This window comes from Phoca vitulina, unplaced genomic scaffold (assembly GCF_004348235.1).
Source record: "Phoca vitulina isolate PV1807 unplaced genomic scaffold, GSC_HSeal_1.0 scaffold1, whole genome shotgun sequence".
NCBI classification, from domain to species: domain Eukaryota; kingdom Metazoa; phylum Chordata; class Mammalia; order Carnivora; family Phocidae; genus Phoca; species Phoca vitulina.
The window spans coordinates 18,205,632-18,230,661 of record NW_022589704.1 but is presented as its reverse complement, the minus strand read 5'-3'; the positions used below and the strand labels follow the sequence as shown (position 1 = coordinate 18,230,661).

General features: G+C 60.2%; 1 protein-coding gene across 6 annotated transcripts in view; it reads left to right on the top strand.

The window, feature by feature from the left end:
• The window catches only part of SPEG (striated muscle enriched protein kinase), a 49,005-nt gene that overhangs the window by 17,790 nt on the left and 6,185 nt on the right, over positions 1-25,030 (top strand). For 5 of the 6 annotated variants that reach the window (XM_032401500.1, XM_032401536.1, XM_032401508.1 and 2 more), the window contains 25 exons: positions 1,297-1,472; positions 1,714-1,802; positions 2,648-2,823; positions 5,331-5,591; positions 6,647-6,805; positions 6,906-7,095; positions 7,173-7,396; positions 9,811-9,930; positions 10,167-10,271; positions 10,874-11,080; positions 11,470-11,593; positions 11,710-11,885; positions 14,280-14,392; positions 14,837-15,005; positions 15,254-15,350; positions 15,469-15,669; positions 16,964-17,021; positions 17,519-17,596; positions 17,703-17,881; positions 18,415-18,441; positions 19,134-19,286; positions 19,448-19,490; positions 20,521-20,589; positions 20,856-22,845; positions 23,153-23,284. In XM_032401500.1, the coding sequence (XP_032257391.1) occupies positions 1,297-1,472; positions 1,714-1,802; positions 2,648-2,823; positions 5,331-5,591; positions 6,647-6,805; positions 6,906-7,095; positions 7,173-7,396; positions 9,811-9,930; positions 10,167-10,271; positions 10,874-11,080; positions 11,470-11,593; positions 11,710-11,885; positions 14,280-14,392; positions 14,837-15,005; positions 15,254-15,350; positions 15,469-15,669; positions 16,964-17,021; positions 17,519-17,596; positions 17,703-17,881; positions 18,415-18,441; positions 19,134-19,286; positions 19,448-19,490; positions 20,521-20,589; positions 20,856-22,845; positions 23,153-23,284 (5,316 nt within the window). Of the gene's footprint in view, positions 1-1,296; positions 1,473-1,713; positions 1,803-2,647; positions 2,824-4,176; positions 5,032-5,330; positions 5,592-6,646; positions 6,806-6,905; positions 7,096-7,172; positions 7,397-9,810; positions 9,931-10,166; positions 10,272-10,873; positions 11,081-11,469; positions 11,594-11,709; positions 11,886-14,279; positions 14,393-14,836; positions 15,006-15,253; positions 15,351-15,468; positions 15,670-16,963; positions 17,022-17,518; positions 17,597-17,702; positions 17,882-18,414; positions 18,442-19,133; positions 19,287-19,447; positions 19,491-20,520; positions 20,590-20,855; positions 22,846-23,152; positions 23,285-25,030 lie in introns of those variants that run through there. The other variant, XM_032401543.1, reaches the window with a different exon arrangement.

Below are 25,030 nucleotides of genomic sequence, written 5' to 3'. Positions count from 1 at the left end.
GGAATGAGCAGGGTGGCTAAATACAGCGAGGCCGCGCGCTTGCTCTGCCCCTCCCCGCTCCTCCCCCTCCGCTCCAGGGCCCTGGCTGCTTGTGGTCTCAGCAGGCACCACCTTCCCAGCCAGCTGCCTGCCTGCCACCCAGCCTGTCCCTGCCTGGCCAGCCCCCACCTCCTCCTTCCCCTCCTCAGGCTGCTTCCCCTCCCCCAGGCCCTCGGTGGAGAGCCTCAGCAGGGTCAGCGCAGTGAGTGGGGCTGGGCAGGCTGGGCTTCTGCTCCCTGGGGAGCTGGGTGGGGTGGGCAGTGGGCAGGCAGCAGGAGGGCCTGGTGCCAGGGCAGAGCCCTCAGGACAGGCGCAGTCTGGGGTCTGTGTGCAGAGTCTCGGGTGAGTTGGGGTGCAGCCCTGTGGGGGGCCGGGCCACAGGGGCTTGGGGTGGGGGAACCAGGAGGAGGGGCCAGGGGGCTGTGGCGGATTCATGTCTGTATTTGGTAGTCGGATAGGAGCCAGCTCAGTGAGGCTGGGCCCCTGGCCAGTTGCAGGGGAGGGCGTCAGGGCCCTGGGGACACCCCTCCCCGAAAGCGAACATTGGTGCCCCCCTCCCCGTCCCCAGTCTGAGTCGCCCTTCTCTGTGGATGACTCAAACCGCTTTTCCCTCCCCCGAGAATTTGGGGGTCCATGTTCTAGGGCTGGGGCCCACAGGTGCCTCTGGGGTATCTGGGGCAGGAAGCTGAGAAGGGAGGGGGGAAGGGCAGGCTGGACAGTGCCGCCTCACTGGCCCTGGCACTGCCCAGATGGGGCTTGTCTGAGGTGTGTGTTCCTCTGCACCAGGCCCAGCTCACCCAAGAAACGGGTGTCTGGGCTGTACCACTCTGGGGACCATCCGCATTAGGAGCCTGCAGGTCCACACCAGGAATGTGGGTTCCCTGCTCCAGTGGAATTTCAGGTGTCACATTCAGGCCCCTCTGCGGCCTGAATCCCTTGTCCCAGGCTATTTGCTGTGGCTCCCCTACTCGGGAAGTTCAACAGTATCAGTGCCAGGAGGGTCTGGGGCAGAGCAGGATTCAGGGGCTCGGGGACAGGAGACATCTGAGCAAGGTCACACAGCAAGCAAGTAGGAGCCCCATGAAGTAAAGTCAGGGCAGGGCTGGCCTGCTTCCTGGGCTGTGTGGATCATTCCAGACCTTATCAGGGTCCTTGATCTGGAGCTGATCTATCCAGCTCTCTCATTCTCTCTGTCCCCCCCCTTCCTCCTCTGGCGTCTCTCTTGGTGCCACTGTCTGTTCTCTGTCCCTTTTCCAGGCGGGTCCACATCACCTTTCAGCAGCCCCATCACCTCTGACGAGGAATACCTGAGCCCCCCAGAGGAGTTTCCGGAGCCTGGAGAGACCTGGCCCCGCACCCCCACCATGAAGCTCAGTCCCAGCCAGAACCGCCGCTCCTCCGACACGGGCTCCAAGGCACCCCCCACTTTCAAGGTCAGACCCCTGAGGCCAGCATGCAGCCCCCGGACACCCCCATTCCTTCATGTGTGCCCTTGTTCTTGGGGCCACACCAGGTTCGCGCAAGACCTAGAGCTTGGCCCCATTAACCCTTCTTATCTGGAGCCAGCCTCAAGCAGCCCGGTGTGGAAGAGGCCTCTGTCCTAGAATCCTCTGGCCCCCAGGAGCCACAGCTGGGCCCTGATTGTCTCCCCTGACATTTTGGGGTCCCCTTCAGGTCTCACTTATGGACCAGTCAGTAAGAGAAGGCCAAGATGTCACCATGAGCATCCGTGTGCAGGGGGAGCCCAAGCCAGTGGTTTCCTGGTGAGTAGCAGCACCCCTGTCAGCTTGCCCTGCTCCAGCCTTGGCCCTGTGAGGCCTGGCTCTGGGGAGAGGGGAGTGGACCTTTGTGGACTTCCCTGGGATCTGCCCAGGGGTCTTATCCCAGGTCCAGTGGTGCCGCTTCCTGAACATGCCCCTGCTCCTTTGTTCAGGCTCATTCGGGGCTTCTCCTTCTGGGGGGAGTGGTTTGGGTAACAGAAGGTCTCCTGTCTGTTCAGCTGGTGATGAATGGGCAGGAGTCATCTCTTAGAGAAGGCTACCCTCGCCCACCCCCGTCAGGTGACAGCAGGGTGATTTTTGAGGCCTGCTCTGCGCCCAGCCCTGTGCTAGGCCCGGGCATAACAATTTGTTTCTGAGCGGCCAAAGTCAGGGGTTACAGGGGGGCCTTGGCTACAGTGCTTTATCCCGGGTGCCTGGAACCCTGATTACTGTTTGCTTGGGTTTTTATTAGTTTGGGTCCTAGTTTTCATTTGTAATTAATTGTCTAGTCCCCTATGTGATTTTTTTTTAACATTGTAAGTTATTTCTTACTCATTTTGGGAAGTGGCAAAGCTATCTGTTCATTATAAATAATAGAAATAAGACACAAAGACGTTTCAGAACTATTGAGAGCTGAATAGTTGTAGTTAGGTTCCAAGAAGGGTAAGATCCAAGTAGGCAGAGGTGTTCGGGAAGTTGCTGGGGGAGGGGTGGGATGGCAGAGTCAGGGTGAACACTTGGCCCTATAACCCAGCGGACAGATCTGGGAAGTGGGTGGATGATGTGAGGAGCCTGCAAGGACAGGTCAGGACCTGGGCCCCCAGACTGAGTTCTCGTCCCTCTGACAGGCTGAGAAACCGGCAGCCTGTGCGCCCAGACCAGCGGCGCTTTGCTGAGGAGGCAGAGGGCGGGCTGTGCCGGCTACGGATCCTGGCCGCCGAGCGGGCCGATGCTGGCTTCTACACTTGCAAAGCGGTTAACGAGTATGGCGCCCGGCAGTGTGAGGCCCGCCTGGAGGTCAGAGGTGAGTGCCTCACACTCTCCGTGAACCACCCCCCACCCCAGCCCCACAGCCCTACCCCCGGCCTCATCCCTGCTCGGATGCCAACTTTCGGCCTTAGAGATCCCGTAGTTGGTTGCTTATATTGTAGTTGAGTAAACTGAGGCCTAGAGAGGGGAAGTGACTTGTTCAAGGTCACACGGCGAATTGTTCAGTGCTCAGCCTGCTACACAGTACGGCCTTCCCCATGCTCAATCACACCTGTCCCTGATGCTAGCTAGAGAGAGACCCTGCTTCCTGCCACCAGCTGTCCTCTCCCCACACTCTTCCAAGCTTTTGTCACCTTGCCCTTACCAGGCTCCTCCCTCACACCCACCCCGCCTCTCTCCTCTTGCCCCTTTGCCCTCCTACCCATCCCATTGCTGTGTAGAAGCTGTTGTGGTTGGAGGTGGCAGTGGGGAGAGTCTGATAGCTGGACCCGTTCGGAGGGGCCCTTGGGGTGACTTGGGCTTGAAGCATTGCAGGGACCCCAGGGGTGCCAGGGTGAGCAGGACCGTGGAATGTGGAGAGGGCTGGGCCCCCGCGGAGTTGGGGCAGAAGATCAGGGGACCTTTCAGGCAACGGGGATAGCAGGCAGGCCTTAGCCAGGCTGCTCTTGGGGGGCTGGTGGTCTTCCTCCCTAGGGCTGGCCATTAACCTTGCTTTCTACTTCGCCCTTTCCTGTGAGCAGCTCAGGGCTGGGAACCCCTCCTTAGCTCCTGCACTCAGCCATCATCCCTCCCTTCCTGGTAGAGGCCAGCTCGGAAAGCTTCACAGGATACCCCCAGCCCCTGCTGGAGCTCAGACCCTCATAGTCATGGTCACCTCCACCGGGCCCTGCCTGCCTCAGTTACCTGCCCTGTGCCTCCTGTTCTTGGGGCTGCCACCTCCTTGGTCTCTGAGTCCTTCAGCTCTCCCTGCACCCGAATCCGGCCCCCATTACCTGGCCTGTTCCTTCCCTTCCGGGGTCTGGCTCTGCCCTGCTTCTCTGTGTTAACCCACGTCTCGGTGCTTCTCTCTCTTTGGGATTCCTCCTGACATCCCCTAGGCTTTGGGTGCCCCCAATGCCCGTGAATGCCCTTTCCCTGGTTGCCCACGGCCTCCGCCTGTCCGGGAACCCCAGAGACCCGCCCGGCCTCTGGCTGGCTGCTGGTGCCTCCATCTGCACCTGATCTTGGGGGAGCTGAGTGGCAGGGCGCCCTGGCGGTTTCAGAGGCAGCTGTCCATGCAGAGGGCCCTAGCCAGGTCTGCGTGGCGTGCGTGCGTGTGTGTGCGTGTGCGTGCGTGTGTGCTGCACTAACCTGCCGCTTGCTGACTGAGGTTTTTGTCTGTACACAGGCGAGTGAGCTCAGGGGGCCGCCTGCGCTCCCCCCCGCTACCCTCCGAGCCGCGCCCCTGTCTCAGGCACCTCTCGGACCTCGCTGTGTTTCACTGCCTCCTGCCCACAGACCCTGCCGGCCCGCCGGCCCGGACCCCTCTCCCAGCCTCCCATTCCATCCCCTCCCCACCTCATGCAGCATCCTGGGATAGCCCATGGGCCCCTATGGACCCTTCCCCCCCAAGCGGACATACGGCTGGGCAGGCTGGGAGCCCCCACATGGACCGAGTGCCAGGAAGGGGCAGCCATGAGGGTATCAAGACACCTGCCCCCACCCCCGGTCTCTCCCTGCAGGGGAGCACCCAGCGAGCGCATGTGTCACCGCTGCTACAGGCCCTGTCTATCTGTTTGTCTGTCTGTGTGTCTGTGACAGTCAGGGAAGGACGCCTCTGAGCAGGTGTGGGGTGAGGCAGAGCGGGAGAGGACGGCATGGCACCCACAGGCTGGAGGGGCCTAGGGAGGCAGGAGGCTGCTGACAAGGGGCTCATGAAACGGGACGGGGCACTCACCATTCCAGAAACGGGTTTCAAATGGCACAACACTTTCTATTTCACAAGAGACCAAAAGCCAGAGGCCCTCAGGCCCTACGCTGATGAGGAGGCCTGACCGAGTCCAGCTCTGGGCAGGTTTAGGGCTCATCTGGGGCTCCCCTATTCACTGTCAGGGCCCGGGATGCTCTGTCTGGGAATGAGGGTGTTAGCCAGGCTTGGCCAAAGAATAAGGGCCTGCTGTCATGGGTGTGGAGATATTTGAACAAAGCTGTTTCTTAGCTCAAATAAAGTCCAGTTTGTACCCAGCTGGTGTGCTGTGTTTTTTTTTTTTTTCCGCCGCCGTCTCTGCCCCTCCGTGGCCCTCTCAGATCCCCTGCCCTCGATTCCCTCCCACTTCCCCTGAGTTCACCCTCCCTGGCCCAGCTTGGGTGGCCCTCCTGAAGCCAGGCCCTGGAGCTCCTTGCTGTCCCGGCCAGGCGGGCGGGCTTTCCCTGTCTCCAAAGGAACAAAATGCATCTCTCTCTCTGTATCTGTCTGTCTCTTTGTGTGTGCGTGTGTGTGTCTCCCTCGCCTCGTTGTGTCTCTATTCCACGCGTGCCCCCCTGTGGCCGCTTTCCCCCCAGCACATCCTGAAAGCCGGTCGTTGGCCGTGCTGGCCCCCCTGCAGGACGTGGACGTGGGGGCCGGGGAGATGGCGCTGTTTGAGTGCCTGGTGGCGGGTCCTGCCGACGTGGAGGTAGACTGGCTCTGTCGAGGCCGCCTGCTGCAGCCTGCACTGCTCAAATGCAAGATGCATTTCGATGGCCGGAAATGCAAGCTGCTGCTCACGTCTGTGCATGAGGACGACAGCGGTGTCTACACCTGCAAGCTCAGCACGGCCAAAGGTAACTGCCCGCTCAGGCCCTGGGGCTGCCGTGGGGGCCCAGGAGCCGGAGGGAGGGGGCTGGAAGTGTAGAGCCAGGTGCAAAAATAAGATCAGGCAGCCCACCTGCCTGGATAAAATCTGCATGTGGAGTGGCACCTGGCACAACGTGCCTTCTGTGTCCATGTGAGCTGGTGTTCCCGTAGGGAGCCAGTCCGCCGCGGTCTAGCCAACCCACCCGGACTTGGGTTCCAATTCCCGCCCTGCCACGGACAGCCACGTGGCTTTGGACAAGTCACTTCATCTCTCTGAGCTTTAGACTATCCATCTGGAAAAAGGGATCATGAGGCAAGCTACCTTGTAGGGGGACCGGTAGGATTAATGAGCTAATGTATGTAATGAGCAAAGTACAGCACAAGCCTGGCAAAGGGTGACACCTAATAAATGTCAGTCATTATTATTATGAATGACATCTCTGACCTGGTCCCCGTCCTCCTTTGAAGGGCAGAGATAGTGCCTCACCAGCTCGTGGTGATGGGCGCCTAAGGTGACACTGGAAGTCTTTGTAAGCAGGAGAGGATCGGGTCGCCAGAAGGGGTTCTTATTTCCCCCAGAAGACGTTTTGTGGGGTGGTGTCTTAGGGCCAAGGAGCATTGCTCTGGGTTTGGGACGGGTGGGAGGGAGGGTGGGCACCACCCAGGCACAGAGGAAAGTTTCCCCAGGGGCAGGGGAAAGGTGTGGAGGAGGAACCAGGTTTGGCCTGCAGGCCCCTCTCCTAGAGCTGAGCTGAGCATCCTGAGTGGGCAAGGGGCAATGAGGAGGGGCTCCCATTGTGGTCCCGGCCGCCATGGCCTCCCTGCCACCCACTCTTGCCAACCTCCACCCTCCTGAGAAGGCCAGATCTTAGGGTCTTGCCCACTGCCTCGCTCCAGTGTCTGGGGACCTCGTTGGATTCTGCTCAATCTACTGCCCTGGGCCCAGTCCCCCTTTCCTGCCCGGTGTGCGGTGGGCCCTTCGGGATGGGGTGCCTGGGACTCCGAGGCCTTCCCTGCCGCAGTGATGACCCCTTCCCACTAGATGAGCTGACCTGCAGCGCCCGGCTGACCGTGCGGCCCTCACTGGCGCCCCTGTTCACTTGGCTGCTGGAGGACGTGGAGGTGCTGGAGGGCCGTGCAGCCCACTTCGACTGCAAGATCAGCGGCACCCCATCCCCTTCGGTCACCTGGACTCATTTTGGTATGGCCTTCCGCCCTGCAGATGTTGGGGGACCCCTAAGGCCCAGAGGGCAGGGCCGCTCGCTGAGCGTGCTCTGCATTCCTGCCGCTTCCTCCCCCAGGCCGCCCGGTGGAGGAGAGCGAGAACTTGCGGCTCCGGCAGGAAGGGGGTCTGCATTCTCTGCACATCGCCCACGTGGGCAGTGAGGACGAGGGGCTGTATGCGGTCAGCGCGACCAACACCCATGGCCAGGCCCAGTGCTCGGCCCAGCTCTATGTGGAGGAGCCCCGGACGGCCGCCACCGGCCCCAGGTACGGCAGGGCTCCTGGGGCGGCCGGCGGTGGGGGGCGCTGCTCTGGGCCTCTGGGCAGCCATGTCGCTCTTGCAGCTCGAAGCTAGAGAAGATGCCGTCTATCCCGGAAGAGCCGGAGCAGGGTGAGCTGGAGCGGCTGTCCATGCCCGACTTCCTGAGGCCACTGCAGGACCTGGACGTGGGCCTGGCCAAGGAGGCCATGCTGGAGTGCCAGGTGACCGGCCTGCCCTACCCCACCATCAGCTGGTTCCACAATGGCCACCGCATCCAGAGCAGCGACGACCGGCGCATGACACAGTGTATGTGTCCGGGGAGGGACCCTGGGGAGTGTCCCCTCCAGCACCCTCTTCGCTTGCAGCGCCTTCACCCTCTCCCTGCCCTTGAGCCTTCCTTTTCTAGCCTGCTCAGGGATGGGGCCCCTGCGGGAGGGGGCGCAGAGGGGCTCTGAGGTCAGGGCCTCCTTCCTGGAGCTGTGCAGCCCCACCCACGGAGTCGCCACTCCGGGCCTGGGTGGCCCCCTTAGCACGTACTAGACAGGCAGGACAACCTGCTGCTGACCAGCGGCAGGACGGTGGGCAAGGTTACGGAACCCCTCGGGGCCTCAGTTTCCCCCTCTGCAATAGGCTCATGATAAGAATTAAATTAGTTAATACGTACGAAGCACTTTGAGGGGGGCCTGGCAAATAGCAAGTGGTCCGTAAATGATCATCTTATTATTACTGCTGTTGTTGTTGCCTGTTCATAAAGCAGGGCTGCTCATGCCTTCCTGGAGAAATTTCAGTGAAAAGGCCGGCGTGGGCAGTGTCTGGCCCCAAAAGGCTGCTTGGCCAGGGTCAATAACAACAGCAAAAGTAAAGGAGCCAGGGGAGCAATACAGAGGAACGGATTCGGGACCCTGTGCTTTCCGCCAGGACTGTTTCTCTCGGGAGCGTCTCATTTCCGTCCTCGAAGGGATCTGAGTCTCGTGATGTTCCTCTTACAGCTGCAACGTGACAGAACTCACCTTTCTTAAGCACTTTGTGAGTGCCGGGCCCTGAGCTCAGCCTCCTCATCAAGGGCCTGTAGGGCGGGTACCGGTATCCCTGTTTGCAAATGGGGCAACGGAGACAGACAGAGGGACAGGGACTTAAATGGAGCCTTGACAGAGGGACAGGGACTTGCCCGAAGGCAGGAACAGACCCTCTGACTCTGGGGCCTACCTCCTAAGCAGGCTGCCCTCCGACCCCCGTGCCCCACGCTCCCACCCCATTCTCCAGAGCCACCTCTGTGGCTCTGACCCTTCCCCTGACTCTCATTCTGCTTGAGGCCCTGGGCGGGTGTCTGTCGCAGGAGCTGAGCAGGCGTCCCTGTTCCTCTCTGTATCTGGGGTCGGTGGCAGCCTTTGTTCTCTCTTCCTTTATAAATAGTGTCAGCGGAGATAAATGAATGGGTGACTGTTCCGTGTGGAGATAACCACTCGGAGACGGGAGGGGTGTTTGGGGTTGGCCGTGACGTGCAGGAGGACAGGCTGGCCTCTTCCCCTTCACGACCCCCCTGAGATGGCCTCCTTATCATCATCATTCAGGGATCAGAGCATCAAGAAGGAGGTTCAGAATCAGAGGGAAGCAAGTTCAAGGCATGGCTCCATCACTGATTAGCTGTGTCACCTTGGACAAGTCCATTAATGTCTCTGATCTCATTGGTAAAATGAGGATAATTTTGCAGGGTTGTTGAAAGGAGTATGGAAAAAAAACGCATGTCAAGTAGCTGGCGTCGACTGGGCACAGAACAGACGACTCTTATTATCATTTATAATATAACATCCCTGGCAGTGACTACGTGTAAGGCATCGGGGTCCAGGCCTGACAGGACATGTCGGCTCTGTCTTTAAGCAGCCATGGCACGTGCAAGTAGAGAGGAAGGGCCACCCCCCACACAGTGCGGGCCTGGCACTGGAGGTCCTGGGGAGGCAGTCAGGGATGGGGGTGCAGAGGAGGCTTCCCAGGCTGGCACTCGCTTGAACTGTGTCTTGAAGGAAGAGGTCTTGGGTAAGAGAGGAAGGTTCCGGAAGGGAGGAATTTTGTGAGCAAAAACCTGGAGATGGAACTCCTGTGGCTTGTGCAGGGACCCGAAGGCTTGTCAGGGTTGGAGGAATAGCAGGAAGAAGGGCAGGAGATGTGGCTGGATGGGCCCTTGGGCTGAGGGTTCTGGATGCTAGCCCACATGCAAGAGGTGCCTTTAAGGTTTCCAGGTCAAGAGGTAACACGCGGGGCCATTGGTGGAGCATGGACGGCGCCGGTGGAGGGCGGTCATGGGTGCCGTGCTGCCGGTGGGACCAGCAATGGCCGTGCGGACGGAGGGGGAGCTGGGGGAGGGGCCTGCGGAACAAAACCTGGTTAGCACTTTGATGCCGAGGTGTGACCCCCAGAGGTGCGAAGATGAGGGGCGGTCAACGGGATAGGAGCTCAGAGGGGGAATCAGTGTGGGGGGAAGATGAGAAGTCGCCGGAGGGACGGGCAAGAGGGGCCGGGCTGCAGGTGCAGGCTTGGCAGCCTGGATTTCGGCTTTGCTGCGGGGTGGACATGCTTGTTGCCGTCTGCCCTGCTCTTGCCCCCTTGTCTGCTCCTTGCAGCCAGTAGGGGTAAAGGGCCAGGCCCCTGGTGGCATGGGCCCACCCCTCAAAGTATCCTCCTGGCTCAGGCCCAGTGTCGTTGTCTCCCCCCCACCCCCCCAGACAGGGATGTCCATCGCCTGGTGTTCCCTGCTGTGGGACCTCAGCATGCCGGCGTCTACAAGAGTGTCATCGCCAACAAGCTGGGCAAAGCTGCGTGCTATGCCCACCTCTATGTCACAGGTGAGGCAGGTGCCCTCCGGTCTGCTGCATCCACAGCCTAGCCTCTGGCCCTCCACGGGGGCCTGGGTGAGGGAGGGGCCTCCACATTAGCTCCCTTCTCCTTGGACCCTGGGAGCCATCTGGCCTTGCCCCCGGGCCTGTGGCTGTGCCCCCAGCCCACCGTCCTGAGGCTTGGTGATCCTGTGGAGCCATTGGGCCCTGAGGGACACGGCAGACCTCCAACCTGTGGCTTTCAGATGTGGTTCCAGGCCCCCCAGATGGCGCCCCACAGGTGGTTGCTGTGACTGGCAGGATGATCACGCTCACATGGAACCCTCCCAGGAGTCTGGACATGGCCATTGGTGGGTCAGGCCCCACAGGGCTGTGGGGTGGGGATGGAACGTGGGCAGGCTCAGGCAGGGGCACCAAGGGAGCCAGGCTGCGGGGCAAGGCCCAGAGAAGCGTACCGGTGGATGGTAAGAGTGGGTGGAGTGCTGGGAACATGGCCAGGAGCCACTTGGCTGGTCTCCTTTCCAAGGTGGATAAAGCCGTGGCTGCGCGTCAGGAAAGGCCACAAAGGGGCCACCACATTCCCTTTCTCAGAGGGACTGGTGCTTGGATCATGATCCTGGGAATGCCCTCCCCTTCCCTGTGCATGACTTCTCCCTGCTCTGTGCCTCGGTTTCCCCACCTCAGGGGGTAGCAAGGACTTGGGATATGAGTTAAGCTCCCTCCCTCCGTGTCTGTAGCTGGACCCCATGCCTGGCATCTTGCTGGCTCTGAGCGTGGCTGGCTGGGCCAGTGTTTGGAAAGAGCAGATGGGGGCAGGCAGAAGCAACAGGAGAAATTGAGGCTGGTCCTCAGAGCAGACTAATGAGGAGTTTCTAGGTCCTGAGCCAGCTGAATGGGGGGCAAGGGGGGATGTCCCAGCAATGCCCACCTCCAGCAGCTGCTTCCCCACCAGACCCAGACGCCCTGACCTACACTGTGCAGCACCAGGTTCTGGGCTCGGACCAGTGGACAGCGCTGGCCACGGGCTTGCGGGAGCCTGGATGGGCAGCCACTGGGCTGCGTAAGGGGGTCCAGCACACCTTCCGGGTCCTCAGCACCACCATCAAGAGCAGCAGCAAGCCCTCGCCCCCCTCAGAGCCTGCACAGCTCCTGGAGCGTGGTGAGTCTGGGTACTCCTCTGGGGTGGGGTGGAGGCTGCAGGGCCAAGGAACTGGGTCTTCCTGGTGGAGGCTCAAGGGCTGGTCTGGACCTGCTAGCTCTGGTGGGAACAGCATGGCTGGGGGCCACCTCAGCCAGTCTGAGCGCTTCTTCCTCCTGACGGCAGCATGCACGGTGGGCGAGGCTGAGGCTCTGGGATCAGACAAGCCGGGGGGCGCAGTCCCAGCCTTCCTGGCTGCATACCCTAGACAAATTGCTGAACCTCTCTGAACCTCAGCTTCCTCATCTGCAAAAATGGAGCTTCGGTGGTGGTTGGGAGGGTTAAAGGCGTAGAGGGTGCTAAGGACCTGGTATCGAGCCCAACATCAGCCTGTGCTCTCCTCCGGCCAGGCCCACCCCTGGAGGAGGCTCCCACTGTGTTGGACAAGCCGGACATCGTGTATGTGGTGGAGGGACAGCCCACCAGCGTCACGGTCACCTTCAACCATGTGGAGGCCCAGGTCATCTGGAGGAGGTGGGGCCCCGCCTGGCATGCCTCACTCCCCAGCTGTGGCCATCCAGCTCTGGCCGTCCTGGTCTGACCCCCCTGTGGCTGGATCGTGGGTGACCTCCCTGTCGTGTGTCTCCTAGCTGTCGAGGGGCCCTCCTGGAGGCGCGGGCAGGGGTGTATGAGCTGAGCCAGCCCGATGATGACCAGTACTGTCTTCGGATCTGCCGGGTGAGCCGCCGAGATGTGGGGCCCCTCACCTGCACGGCCCGCAACCGCCATGGCACACAGGCCTGCTCGGTCACACTGGAGCTGGCAGGTGGGTGCCCGTGGGCCTTCTTCCCTCTCCGCCCTCTGTGGCCCGCGGCCCTCTCCTCACGCCCCCAGGGCCACACACCCCTGTCTGGCCTGTCCATCGAACAGCTGTAAGAATACCAGTGCTAGTGGAAGTAACAGAGATAGTACTCATAAGATACTTACTGAGCACACCTAGTACGTGCCAGGCTCAGCGCGAAGGCCCTTCCATGTATCACCTCATGAAATATTTACAGTAACCCAGCGAGATGTGGTTGGTTATTATCCTCATTTTACAGATGGGGAAACTGAGGCGCAGAGAGTACGCTAAGTCACAGGCCCAGGGTCCCACAACCTCATAAGTACAGGAGCTGGGATTCAAGCCTAGATGCATGCCCAACTCCAGAGCCAGAGGGTGCTCTTTGCATCCTGTGTTAAATACAACAGGATGTAGGACCTCAAATATAACAAGCATGGGGAGACCACCGTCAATGAGCACAGCTGATCAGCAGACCCCCAGCTCTGGGGACCTTGCACGCCCTTTTGCACAAGCCCTTTTGATAGAGCCTCCCAACCTTTGCGGTGAGGACACTTTGTATAATTTTTCCTTTAAAGATGTAGTCTCTCAACCAGTGGCATGCATTAAGTAGTAATTGTCTTGTTTTCCGGTTTGTTAATTAACTCTAGACATATATAACTGCCACTCAGAACTTCACATCAGCACGAGCTAAACAGTGTTACCTGCTGAGTAGATACAATTCCAACCAAATGCAAAGAAAGTGACATTTTAGTGAGCGCAGGCAATCATATGGTGGATAAATGTACATTTGCTGGTGTTTTTAAAAAATTGTTCAAGTTCACTTGAAACCTAGTTCTGTCACCTTCACGGAGCAGCCCCCCACCACCTCTAGACTGGAAACTAGATCCCTGGGCGGGGGGGGGGGGGGGGGGTGGGAAGGGATCTTTAAAGCAGAAGAGAAGTGGCAGTAGGGTGTGTGAGGGAGAGGTGGGGCAGCCCTGCTGGCCCTGATGGAGATGGGGGGAGGGGGGCGGCACTGATCATCCGGGTCCCCGTCTCCTCCTTGACCCACCTTCCCCCCCCCCCCCCCCCCCCCTCCCCCCCCCCCCACCCCTTGGCACCTCCTTGAGCCTGCCACTTTGCTCCTTGAGCCTGCCACTTTGCTCCTTGAGCATACCATCTGCAGGACTCCTTTCTCTTCCCAGATATAGGAAGAGCCCTAGGGTTCAGGGAGGCCCCGGCCCCTGAGAGCCCTGTAGCCCAGCCTGGCTGGGTCAGTGACCAAGAGAGAGACGGTGTCCCAGCCGGCCAGGACTAGAACAGGCCTGGGGCTTGGATCTACATGCTCCACTCACTGTGCCCAACAACCCCTCCTCCCAGCCCCCAGGCAGGGCGAGTGGAATGGCCTCTTTCTCCCATATCTGCCCCACAGTAGTGTCTTCTTCTCTCCGTTTTATCTGTGTAAAATCAGGTTGGATGCCAGTGATGGGTGGGGGTCCCTGCCCAGCACCCCTGCTCATCCCTCCGGGCCTGCTCTCTCCCACTCCTCTTAAAGCTGAGATCCTCAAACATGCCCAGGAGGGTGGGCACTGGGCAGTCACAGGTTCCTCCACAAAGCACGCTGGAATACGTATTTAATTCCATCCTGAGAATTAGAAGCCACTTCGCCAGGAAATAACATGACCGAATGATATGCTTAGAGAATGAAATCACAGTCACGTGTGGGAGAGCTAAGCTGAGAATCAGTGTCTGTTTGTTCGTCTTGCCATCTCCCGGCTGGTAAAAGCCCCCTTAAACATTTAAATAAGATGCAGAGAGAAAACATCAAGATAGAGGCAATGCCATCGGTGAATTTAATTCAGGGTCACAGCCTGAGCTGCCTGCAGGGCGCAGGACGGTAAAGCCGGAGGTCGGGCTGTGCGGAAGGGCGGTCACCCACAGAGGGCAGCATCGAGCCACTCGGCGCCAGCCCATTAATGAGTGAGGGAAGAGGCTCTCAGGGTGGCCAATCCTGATTTTTCCAGAGAGGCAGGAAATCTAGATTTCTTTTGTGTGTGAAGATCTCCTGGTTTCAAAGCTGGCAAATGAACACTGATGGTCCAACAAAGCAAGGCTGCACCCCGTGGCTTAGGTTTTCTGAGATTTGGAGAACATCACGTGCGGATATACGGGGAGAGAACTTGGTCCAGGCTAGGAACTCTGGTGTTCCCAGGGGCCGAGTTTGAGAGCCTCAAGGGGTGGGGTGCTGGGGCTCTGGGAGGTGTCAGGGAGTGGAGGGGGGTCTGGTGTTCTGCCTGAGTCAGTTGCTGAGGGAGGGCTTGGAGAGGGACTTGAGAAGGCAGGACCTCGTGACCCCAGTGTGGTCACCCTCTCTTCCCCACCCTCACCCCTGTGTTTCAGAGGCCCCTCGGTTTGAGTCCATCATGGAGGACGTGGAGGTGGGGGCTGGGGAAACCGCTCGCTTCGCTGTGGTGGTTGAGGGGAAACCACTGCCAGACATCATGTGGTACAAGGTCAGGGGGTGACAAAGGCCTGGCGGGGGTTCCAGCGTGGGGCTGGCTGGGAGCCTGGAGGTCAGGGAGGAGGGATTTCTGCACAGGAGGAGGCTTGGCCACCTTAGGAGGAGGGGGGCCTGGACAGAGAAGAACAAAGGTGTTTTCAGAGGTGTGGCTAGGAGCAGAGAGTGGGACCCAGGGTTCTGTGTGATGCTGGTGGCTGTTTCAGGACCAGGGGACTAATGGGGGGGGTGCAGGGCTATTAGTGGGGGATAAAAGTGGAGCTGATTTGGGGTGCTGAAGGGAACAAGGCCCTTGGGACAGAGATAATATTGGGCCCTGGGGTAGAAGGGTTCCTGGCCTGAGTTAGGGATGAAACTGGGTCTCCGGCATGGAGATAAAGGTGGGTCCCAGGTAGCGGTAAAGCCAGGCGTGGGCTGGAGGTGACGGCCACCTCCGCAGGATGAGGTGCTGCTGCCCGAGAGTAGCCACGTGAGCTTCGTGTATGAAGAGAACGAGTGCTCCCTGGTGGTGCTCAGCACGGGGCCCCAGGATGGGGGTGTCTATACCTGCACCGCTCGGAACCCGGCTGGGGAAGTCTCCTGCAAAGCCGAGCTGGCTGTGCGTTCAGGTGCGCTCGCGTGCAAGGGGAGGGGGCAAAGCACTTATTCTTGGGGAAGGTGACGTGAGCCCCGGGCCAGGAGCCACTCACCAGGCCCTTGGCTCCTACACCACCCCTATCTTCCAGCCCTGGCACCCCACCTCGGGCCCCCACCATTCTTGCCCTTGTTTTGTCTCCTCCATCTGCCCTGCCTGGCCCTGTCTGTGCCCTCATTCCTCTGTTGCCCTCCCCACCTAACACCAGGCATGTCTCTCCAGCTCAGACAGCCATGGAGGTAGAGGGGGCTGGGGAAGCCGAGGAACAGCGAGGAAGGAGACTCAGCGACTTCTACGACATCCATCAAGAGATTGGCAGGTGTGGGGCTAGGAGGGGTGCGGTGCCTGGGGGCCAAAGGGGGCCTGGGTCTGAGGCTCGGAGGCCGGGGAGTGCCGGGGCTACCACGAGCCCCTCACCTCCCTGTGTCATCACCCAGGGGTGCCTTCTCCTACCTGCGGCGCGTGGTGGAGCGAAGCTCCGGCCTGGAGTTTGCGGCCAAGTTCATCCCCAGCCAGACCAAGCCAAAGGCATCAGCATGGCGAGAGGCCCGGCTGCTGGCCCGGCTCCAGCATGACTGTGTCCTCTACTTCCATGAGGCCTTTGAGAGGCGTCGGGGACTGGTCATTGTCACCGAGCTGTATCCTGGGATAGGCTGGGTGGGTAGGGGACATGTGGCCAATCAGCAACATGTTTTACACTTTACAAAGTGGTCCCATTGATAGGCGGCGCCGAACGACTTTTGTGAAATGTTCCCATGGACAGTTGGGAGTTCTGAAGGCATCTTGTGGGGACTTTACAGAGTAGAGTCTGGAGACTTCTGCAAAAACCAACAGTTTTTAGCACCCCTCCCTCCATCACCTTTTCTTAGCTTAAACTTACATAGCATTCGGTGTGTGCCTGGCAGCCTCTATGAGTTTGACAACTATTAACCTACTTTATCCTTGTGTATGCCTATCTCATGGAATCTTTTTATGCCCATTTTTTTCAGATTTTTAAATTTATTTTAGAGAGACGGGGGAGGGACAGACGGAGAGGGAGACACTCCCAAGCAGACTCTGTGCTGAGCACAGAGCCTGATGTGGGGCTTGATCCCACAACCCTGAAATCATGACCTGAGCCGAAACCAGGAGTCGGGTGCTCAACCGACTGAGCCACCCAGGTGCCCCTTTTATTATCCCCATTTTACAAATGATAAAACTGAGGTAGAGAGAGGTTAAGTAGCTCATCCAAGGTCACACCGCTAACAAAAGGTGTGTGCACGAAATGCAGTACAGTGTATCCGAACATTCAAAGTGACCCCTTTTCAGATGAGCCTCAGCACTATTGTATTTGGGAGGCTGTTTTCCCAAAGAATGGATTTTATCCTTTTATGATGGCTCTGGTTAAACAGAGGCACACTGTGCTAAGGATGCTGGGTGGTCAGCTTATCCCTCCCGTTAGCAGGGTGACCATATCCTTCATACCCGCCTCCCAGTCTGCACTGGGAGAACCCAGACCTCAGCAAAATGCCCTGCTGTTACCTGTCATGGGCTTCTGGGTCGTTCTCAAATAGAGGCAGGAAGGTCCATCCATGGTCAACAAAATTCTGCTCTAACTTGATCTTTTCAAATACCTAACAGGGTGGTTGAGAGGAGATGTCATCCCCATTTTACGCCTGAGGGAACCTAGGCTCAGAGAGGTTGAGTGATTTGCCTCAGATCCTGCAGCAAATGAGAGGTCAAGCAGGGGGGTCCTATCTATGCACCCAGATGATGGCAGGGCTGTGGGGGGAAGGGTGGAGACACAACTGGGAACTGGTATTAGATGTGTTTGAAGGGGAAGGAGAACTCTGCAGAGCTGGGATCTGACTTGAGCTCTAGGGGTGGAGGGCACTGCCCAGGGAGGGCCCAGAAGTTGGCACTGGTCACTCTTCTCCTTGATCCGGGACACAGATGCACAGAGGAGCTGCTGGAGCGAATGGCCAGGAAACCCACCGTGTGTGAGTCTGAGGTGAGGGCAGTGGGTGGTAGGGGTCGGGTTGGGCACTGGTGTTTACCCACCTGAGCTCTGAGAACTGAGGGGGGTGGGTCCTGGGCCTGCCATCTGTGCCAGGAGTAGGCCAGGGGAAGTGGTGGCCCCTACTTCTGTTGTTTCCCGGTCTCCTCACATAGACATTCCCCAGACATTTCTCTCAGAAGGAGCCCCACCTAGACTCTATTCAGTCTCACTGCTGTCCTGCCATGTAGGGCTGTATAAATTGTGCACTGCACAGTTCGATTTATTATAATGTAAATGGTTCCCTCCTATAATTGTGCTGTGTGCAACCTGTGCAGCTGTACTTGGAGGCCCTAGATCTCAGAAACCTCAAATCTGTGTTTCACCTGTCTCCACCAGCCATATGAAGGCCACTTCTCAGGCATGGCCTGACCTCTTGCCACTGCTCTGGCAGTGATCAAACATAATACCCTACCCTTTCCCCACGGACCTTGGGCCTCCCGTTTCCACAGATCCGGGCCTACATGCAGCAAGTGCTAGAGGGAATATGCTACCTGCACCAGAACCATGTGCTGCACTTGGATGTCAAGGTGAGGTGCAAGTGGGGATGGGGAGCAGGCGGCCCCTGTGGGAGGCAGGCAGGGGGCCATCCTCCCCCCTTCACTCAGCTCCCCTGCGTTCCCTTGCGTTCTGCAGCCTGAGAACCTGTTGGTATGGGATGGTGCAGAGGGTGAAGAGCAGGTGAGGATCTGTGACTTTGGGAATGCCCAGGAGCTGACTCCGGGAGAACCCCAGTACTGCCAATACGGCACACCTGAGTTCGTGGCCCCCGAGATCGTCAATCAGACCCCTGTGTCTGGAGTCACCGACATCTGGTAATAATGCTGGCACACCGGGCTGCCAGGGTGGACCGGGCCAGCTTCTCTCAGTGCCATGCTGGGTGGGGACTTGCTCACTGGCAGAGAGGACCTTCACCAAGTCCAGCTTCCTTCTCTGGCAGTAGGTCCGTGGCATAGCTCACGGGGATCTGTTGCCCATGTTACTACCTGCCCCTCATCAGAATTGACCCAGTCACTCAAGGCCTTAGCCCTGTCCAGCCTTGGCTCCTGATCTCCCCTAGGTGTGGGGCCTTCTCCTCTGTAGCCACCTTGCCTCCCCGCAGTGAGGCACGCACGGCCCCTTGGTTCCCAGACTCCTGTGGGCTTCCTGGGCTGGCCCTGCCATGACCCTTGACTCCTCCAGGGACCTCAGGACCTCTTGGTTGAGAGTCCTCCCGGAGGAGGCAGCCTTGTGCCCATCTGTCCCCGTGAGGCCACTCCTCACTAGATTAATGGTAGTAGAAAACTGTTCCCTTCTGGTGCGTGGTGGGCTGTCCACTTACCCATCTATTACTCTCCTTTCCTCACAGGCCTGTGGGCGTTGTTGCCTTCCTCTGGTAAGGACCCCTCTGCACTCAGGACCCCAGTTTCCAATGATCTCCTAGCAGGCCGACCCCTAACATTTGCAGAGCCTGGGACGGGAGAGCAGCTTGGGGATTGCAGCCCACCCCTTCTCTTCCACACCCCTGCTCCTTCCTGCACTGCAAGGGGCCTCATGCATGAATGGGGGGGAATGCCCTAGCCTGCGAGGCTAAGCTCTCTCTACCACCATGCTCGTCCGTAAGGGGCAGGCATGCTGGCAGCCTGCTTGGGAGGCTGGACAGAGAGAGGCCAGCACCGGCTTAGTGCCATCTAGGCAGGGCACTAGGAGGCCCTGAGTGGTCAGAACAGGCACTAGAAGGGGGAGGCTCAGGCTCAGGGTGGCATATCCCCTAGGCACAGACTCCTCACCTCAGGAACAGGCCATGACTAGAGGGAAAAAACAGGTCCTCTAAAGCATGGGCCCAGGGCAGGGAGCTGTGTGTCCAGTTCTCAAGACAGTACTGCCTCCTCACCTATTGGGGAGTGGGGGCGGGCAGGACAGGTAAGAGTCTGAAAGACTACCCTCTCCTCAGACTCACTCAACCTCTGCCTTCCCCATAGCCCCGGGGGCCTCCACCTGTCCCCAGCCCCTGGCATCCCTCAGGAGCCTCTGCCTCAGCCCTGGGGTCCTGCCCACCTCTCATGCCAGCACCCTCTTCCTCTGCAGTCTGACGGGAATCTCCCCGTTTGTTGGGGAAAACGATCGGACAACATTGATGAACATTCGAAACTATAACGTGGCCTTCGAGGAGACCACATTTCTGAGCCTGAGCAGGGAGGCCCGGGGCTTCCTTATCAAAGTGCTGGTGCAGGACCGGCTGTGAGTACCGGGCCCTGAGGAGCCCCCTGAGGGCAGAGTCCCCTCATGCCAGCCCCCACCCCTGCCCCAGCCTCTGCCCTTAGACATTCAGTCTCCCAACTCCTTGCTGGCCCTGTGTTCCCATTTATAGGCTGGCACACTGAATCCTCATTCCTTTACAGGAGGCCGACTGCACAGGAGACCCTAGAACATCCTTGGTTCAAAGTGAGTCTAGTCTTGCAAGGTAGTGGTACAAGAGGTGGGAGGAGAGGGAACATTGTTAACGGCTCCATTTATTGAGTGCCTACTGTGTGCAGTAGTCACGATAGGCAGTTTATATACACGCGGTCAGTTAGCCTCACAAGAGCTCCGTGAAGGAAGACATTATTACTCCTATTTTGCTAATAAGGAAACTGAGGCTCAAGCTGGGGTATCATGGACTCCAAGGCACAGGTCTGGGCGCCCCCCATCCTGGGGGGGATCCTCATCAGGCTTTTACCTGCCTCTCGAGACCAGCCCCGGTCCTCCTCACTCCTGTGCATCCACCTCTGTCTTGCACTGTGGTTGGTGGGTGGCCTGGCTGGCTTGGCCTCTTGGTTTTGAGCTCTGTGAGGCCAGAACTCTCACTCATTCATCTTCAAACTCCAGCAGTGCAGGGGACAATGCCAGGCAGAGGAGTGAGGTCCAGCAGATGACCCAGAAAGAGTGACTGAATAAACCATCCATTGAGTGTTGTGCTGGGTCAACTGAAGGTTGAGGTCATCTGTCTTTTGGAGTATGAGCCTGGGCTCTCGGATCATAAATGAGCTCTGAAAAGGACAGCCTGGGTGGGTGGCTGAGGGAAGCATCCGTGTCGGTCTGGCCCACCAAAGCTCCAGATGTCGGGACGCTGGCTCGCCATGGGGACAGATGGTGAGCTGGGGAGCAGAGCCCAGGCCAGGGGCCTAAGCACATGCTCCCGAGGGCAGCCAATGTACCCAGATGGGGCCTTGAGCCCTGGTGTAAGCCCCAAAGCCCACCCCAAGAGCCACTGATGTTCTGCCTCTCCGCATAGGCTCAGGGATTTTGTCCATACACAGGCACCTTGGCTGTGGGAGTTGTGACAGATCTGAAGGGGAGGGAACCCCCAGGAGCCCAGACTCCATGCTGCTCAGTCCACTGTCCCCTCCTGTGGACTTTGTCTCTCCACTGCCAAACTTTGAGGGTCTAGGTTGACAGAGGACTTTTCCTCAGGCCCTCTTTCCTGGGTTTGCAGACACAGGCAAAGGGCGCAGAGGTGAGCACGGATCACCTCAAGCTGTTCCTTTCCCGGCGGAGGTGGCAGGTGAGTCCGCCCAGGCCCTCCCTCCGCGCTTCCCACCTTCTCACTCTGCAGCTTTTCTCTCTAACCCTGCTGTGTTTCTATCGTGTACCCTTGCTTTCTGCTCATCTATCTTCATCCACTTTCTATTCTCTCAGCCCCCAGCTTCACTCCGTTCCCTGACCCTCTGCCTACCCTGGGTCTTCTCCACGGGGCCTGAGGTGGGCTTGCGTGGCTCAGTCTGGCGCCAGGGGTCCCTGTCAGGTCTGACCCCAGTACCCTGTCCCCAGCGCTCCCAGATCAGCTACAAGTGCCACCTGGTGCTGCGCCCCATCCCTGAGCTGCTGCGGGCACCCCCAGAGCGGGTGTGGGTAGCCGTACCCAGAAGACCACTCCCCAGCGGGGGGCTCTCATCCTCCTCCGACTCTGAAGAGGAAGAGCTAGAGGAGCTGCCCTCAGTGCCCCGACCACTGCAGCCCGAGTTCTCGGGCTCCCGGGTGTCCCTCACCGACATTCCCACTGAAGATGAGGCCCTGGGGACCCCAGAGGCTGGGGCTGCCACCCCCATGGACTGGCAGGAGCAGGGAAGGGCCCCCTCTCAGGACCAGGAGGCCCCCAGCCCTCAGGCCCTCCCCTCCCCAGGCCGGGAGCCCCAAGCTGGGTCCAGCCCCCAGCGGAGAGAGCTCCGGAGGGGCAGCTCTGCTGAGAGCGCCCTGCCCCGGGCCGGGCCGAGGGAGCCGGGCCGGGGCCTGCACAAGGCAGCCTCCGTGGAGCTGCCGCAGCGCCGAAGCCCCAGCCCGGGGGCCACCCGCCTGACCCGGGGAGGCCTGGGGGAGGGCGAGTATGCCCAGAGGCTGCAGGCCCTGCGCCAACGGCTGTTGCGGGGAGGCCCTGAGGATGGTAAGGTCAGTGGCCTCAGGGGCCCCCTGTTAGAGAGCTTGGGGGGCCGTGCCCGGGATCCCCGGCTGGCCCGGGCTGCGTCCAGCGAGGCAGCACCTCGCCACCAGCCCCCACCCGAGACACGGGGCCTGCAGAAGAGTAGCAGCTTCTCGCAGGGTGAGGCGGAGCCCCGGGGCCGGCACCGCCGTGCTGGGGCGCCCCTCGAGATCCCTGTGGCCAGGCTTGGGGCCCGCAGGCTACAGGAGTCTCCCTCCTTGTCTGCCCTCAGCGAGGCCCAGCCACCCAGCCCTGCGAGGCCCAGTGCCTCCAAACCCAGTGTCCCCAAATCCAGTGTCCCCAAGTCTTTGGAACCTCCTGCTGCCACACCCAGTGATGCCCCACAGCCCTTGGCACCCCAGCCTGCCCAAGACAAGGCCCCAAAGTCCACGCTAGAGCCAGTCCCAGCCCCCAAGCCTACACAGCCCGCCCTGGCTCCGCAAACCCCAGCGCCCCCCACCACACCCTATGCCCATATCATGCAGTCGCTCCAGCTGTCAGGCCACACGCAAGGCCCCCTGCACGGCCCCGGGGCACCTCCCTCGGAGCCCAGACCCCACCCGGCGGTGTTCGCCCGGGTGGCCTCCCCACCTCCAGGAGCCTCAGAGAAGCGCGCGCCTACAGCTGGGGCGCACCCCGTGCTAGCCGAGAAAGCTCGGGTCCCCACAGTGCCCCGCCGGCCAGGTAGCAGTCTCAGCAGCAGCATCGAGAACCTGGAGTCAGAGGCCGTGTTCGAGGCCAAGTTCAAGCGCAGCCGTGAGTCGCCCCTGTCGCGGGGGCTGCGACTGCTGAGCCGCTCGCGCTCGGAGGAGCGCGGCCCCTTCCGCGGGGCCCAGGAGGAGGACGGCATGTACCGGCCCAGCCCAGCGGGGACGCCCCTGGAGCTGGTCCGACGGCCCGAGCGCTCCCGCTCCGTGCAGGACCTCAGGGCGGTCGGGGAGCCGGGCCTCGTCCGCCGCCTCTCGCTGTCGCTGTCCCAGCGTCTGCGGCGGACCCCGCCGGCGCAGCGCCACCCGGCCTGGGAGGCCCGCGCGGGGGACGGGGAGAGCTCGGAGGGCGGCAGCTCGGCGCGGGGCTCCCCGGTGCTGGCGGTGCGCCGGCGGCTGAGCTCCACTCTGGAGCGGCTGTCCAGCCGGCTGCAGCGCAGCGGCAGCAGCGAGGAGTCGGGGGGCGCGTCGGGCCGCAGCACGCCGCTGTTCGGACGGCTGCGCAGGGCCACGTCGGAGGGCGAGAGTCTGCGGCGCCTCGGCCTCCCGCACAACCAGCTGGCGGCCCAGGCCGGCGCCAGCACTCCCTCCGCAGAGTCCCTGGGCTCCGAGGCCAGCGCCACGTCCGGCTCCTCAGGTGAGGGAGCGGGGCGGTCCGAGGGGCGTGGCAGGTGAATGTGTGAACACGAGTGGCCGGGGTGAGGGTGCGGAGCCGGGATGACCGGTGCAGAGCGCCGAGGAGCGTGGGCGCGCTGGAGAGGGGCTCTGGGAGAAGGAGCTGGAGGCCCTGAGGATGGACTTGGCGGGCCTTGGGCGCGGGGAGGCTGAGGGGCAGAGGCCAGTGGGGTGGGGGGTGCGGGGGGGGGGGCTACAAGTTCTTGGCTTCTCTGGGCCGCCGGCCGCAGGGAGGGTGGGCAAGTGCTTATGGGTCTGGGTCTTCACAGCTCCTGGGGAAAGCCGAAGCCGGCGGCGCTGGGGCCTCTCTCGGCTGCGAAAGGACAAGGGGTTATCACAGCCAAACCTCTCTGCCGGTGCCCAGGAGGATTTGGGTCACCAGTATGTGCGCAGCGAGTCAGGTAATAGAGGCCAGCTGGGTGAGTAGCCCCCTCCCCGCCCCAGGGGCAGTCGCAGCTGGGAGTAGTCAAAGGGACCTGGAATCAGGAAAACAACAATAATAATCGCATTAACTAATTCCACTAACTGGTGATGCTGAGTGTCCTCGTAAGCGTGTTACAAGCGCCGCCTCATCGAACCCTCACACGTTGTTTGGGAACTATTCTTACCACTGTCCCTATGTCACCGGTGAGGAAGTAGGCTTAGCCATGCTAAGGAGCTCATCCAAGTCACAGAGCTGGTATAGTACATGGAGGGGCCAGAGAGCTGGGCTGTGTGGGTCTCTGCAGCCAGACCCTAAGAGGTGGCTTTGGGACACCTGCCTTTCTTTGGCTAGCGTCCTCCCTCCTGAGAGACCCTGAAAGGTCTCTGTAACTGTGCGTAGTTCCCCTGCCCCCACAGCTCCCCTCCACATGTGTGTATGCTGGAATGGGCACCCAAAGACGTTCTTTGTCTCCCAGCCCAGAGGCCCACAATCTGGACCATGCCCCCAATCCTGCATTCCTCCGTAGCCCTGAATACCCTTGCTATCCTTCCCCCTCCTCCCTGCTGCTACAGAAGGTGCTGTGTGGGGGAGAAGTGGGTAGGGGGGACAGGGACTTGGGGTATGCCCTGCTCTGTTTCTCTGCCCCAGTGTGCAGGGAGAGAGGTATTCTCCACCTGGGGCCACCCAGTCCCCCACCTGAAAAGGGATCATTACTCAGGGAGCACAGGCAAAGGCTTCAGGGGGCCAGGTGTCTCAGACCAGCATGCGAGAGGAGCAGGCCGTCCAAGCCAGGCTGTGTGCAGAATCTTTATCAGCCACCAGTTCCGTTCTTCCCCAGTTTCCTAATAAAACTCCCCAGCACTGTTCCCGCTGTGCCTCAGCTGGGTTTGGGGTGATCGTGTCCAGCAGGGCCTGTAGCGAGGGAAGAGGAGGGGAGGAGGCCAGCCCGTGGGGGCAGGGGTGGAACAGGCGAGGAAAGACAGAGAGAGAAGCCAGCACTGAGGCCTGGGGACAGCTGATTCCTTCCCACTGGGGCTTCTCTCCCAGCTCCATTTTGCTTGTGCAGCTGATTTCCTGCCGAGGCAGTGTCCCCTTACCTCATCCTCTCCCCCCTCCCTGCAGGAAGAAGGCTGTCCCTGTCCACTTTACCAACTAGGGCTGGCCTCTGGGGGAATGGGGGAGGGACTGGTAGGGCTGAACTGGGGTCACCTTTCACCTCTCCTCCTGGCCCCCCTCTCTCTTCCCCCTACCCAGTACCCTCACTTGGTCTGGAGGCGGCCACGGATGAAACTATATTTACTTTGCGTCGTTGGAGCCTCGGTGTGGGACCCCTCCTTGGGGAACACTGGAGTATAGCGTGAAACTGGGGGCGTCACGCTGGCTCTCCTGATACTCACTCTAACTGAGCGTTCCTCCCCTGCCCAGCTTATCCCCACCTCCACTCCCTCCCAGTTCCTCAGACAGGCAGTAGCTGGGGCTCCCAGGCGTATGGACCCCTCAGCTCTCTCTGCCCCTCTTACCCCACCCCCCAGTGGCTTGGTCCAGATCGGGATTTTTCTAAAGGGACTTCCCAGGGAGCAGGAAGGCAAATCCTCATAACACCAAGGAGCCACAGGGGGGCGCTGCAGTGGAGGGAAGACCTTGGCCCGTCCACAGCCCAGCCATGGGCGCACTCACCAGCTGGCTGGGAATCCAGCTTTGCTGAAAGAGCCTCTTTCTCTGG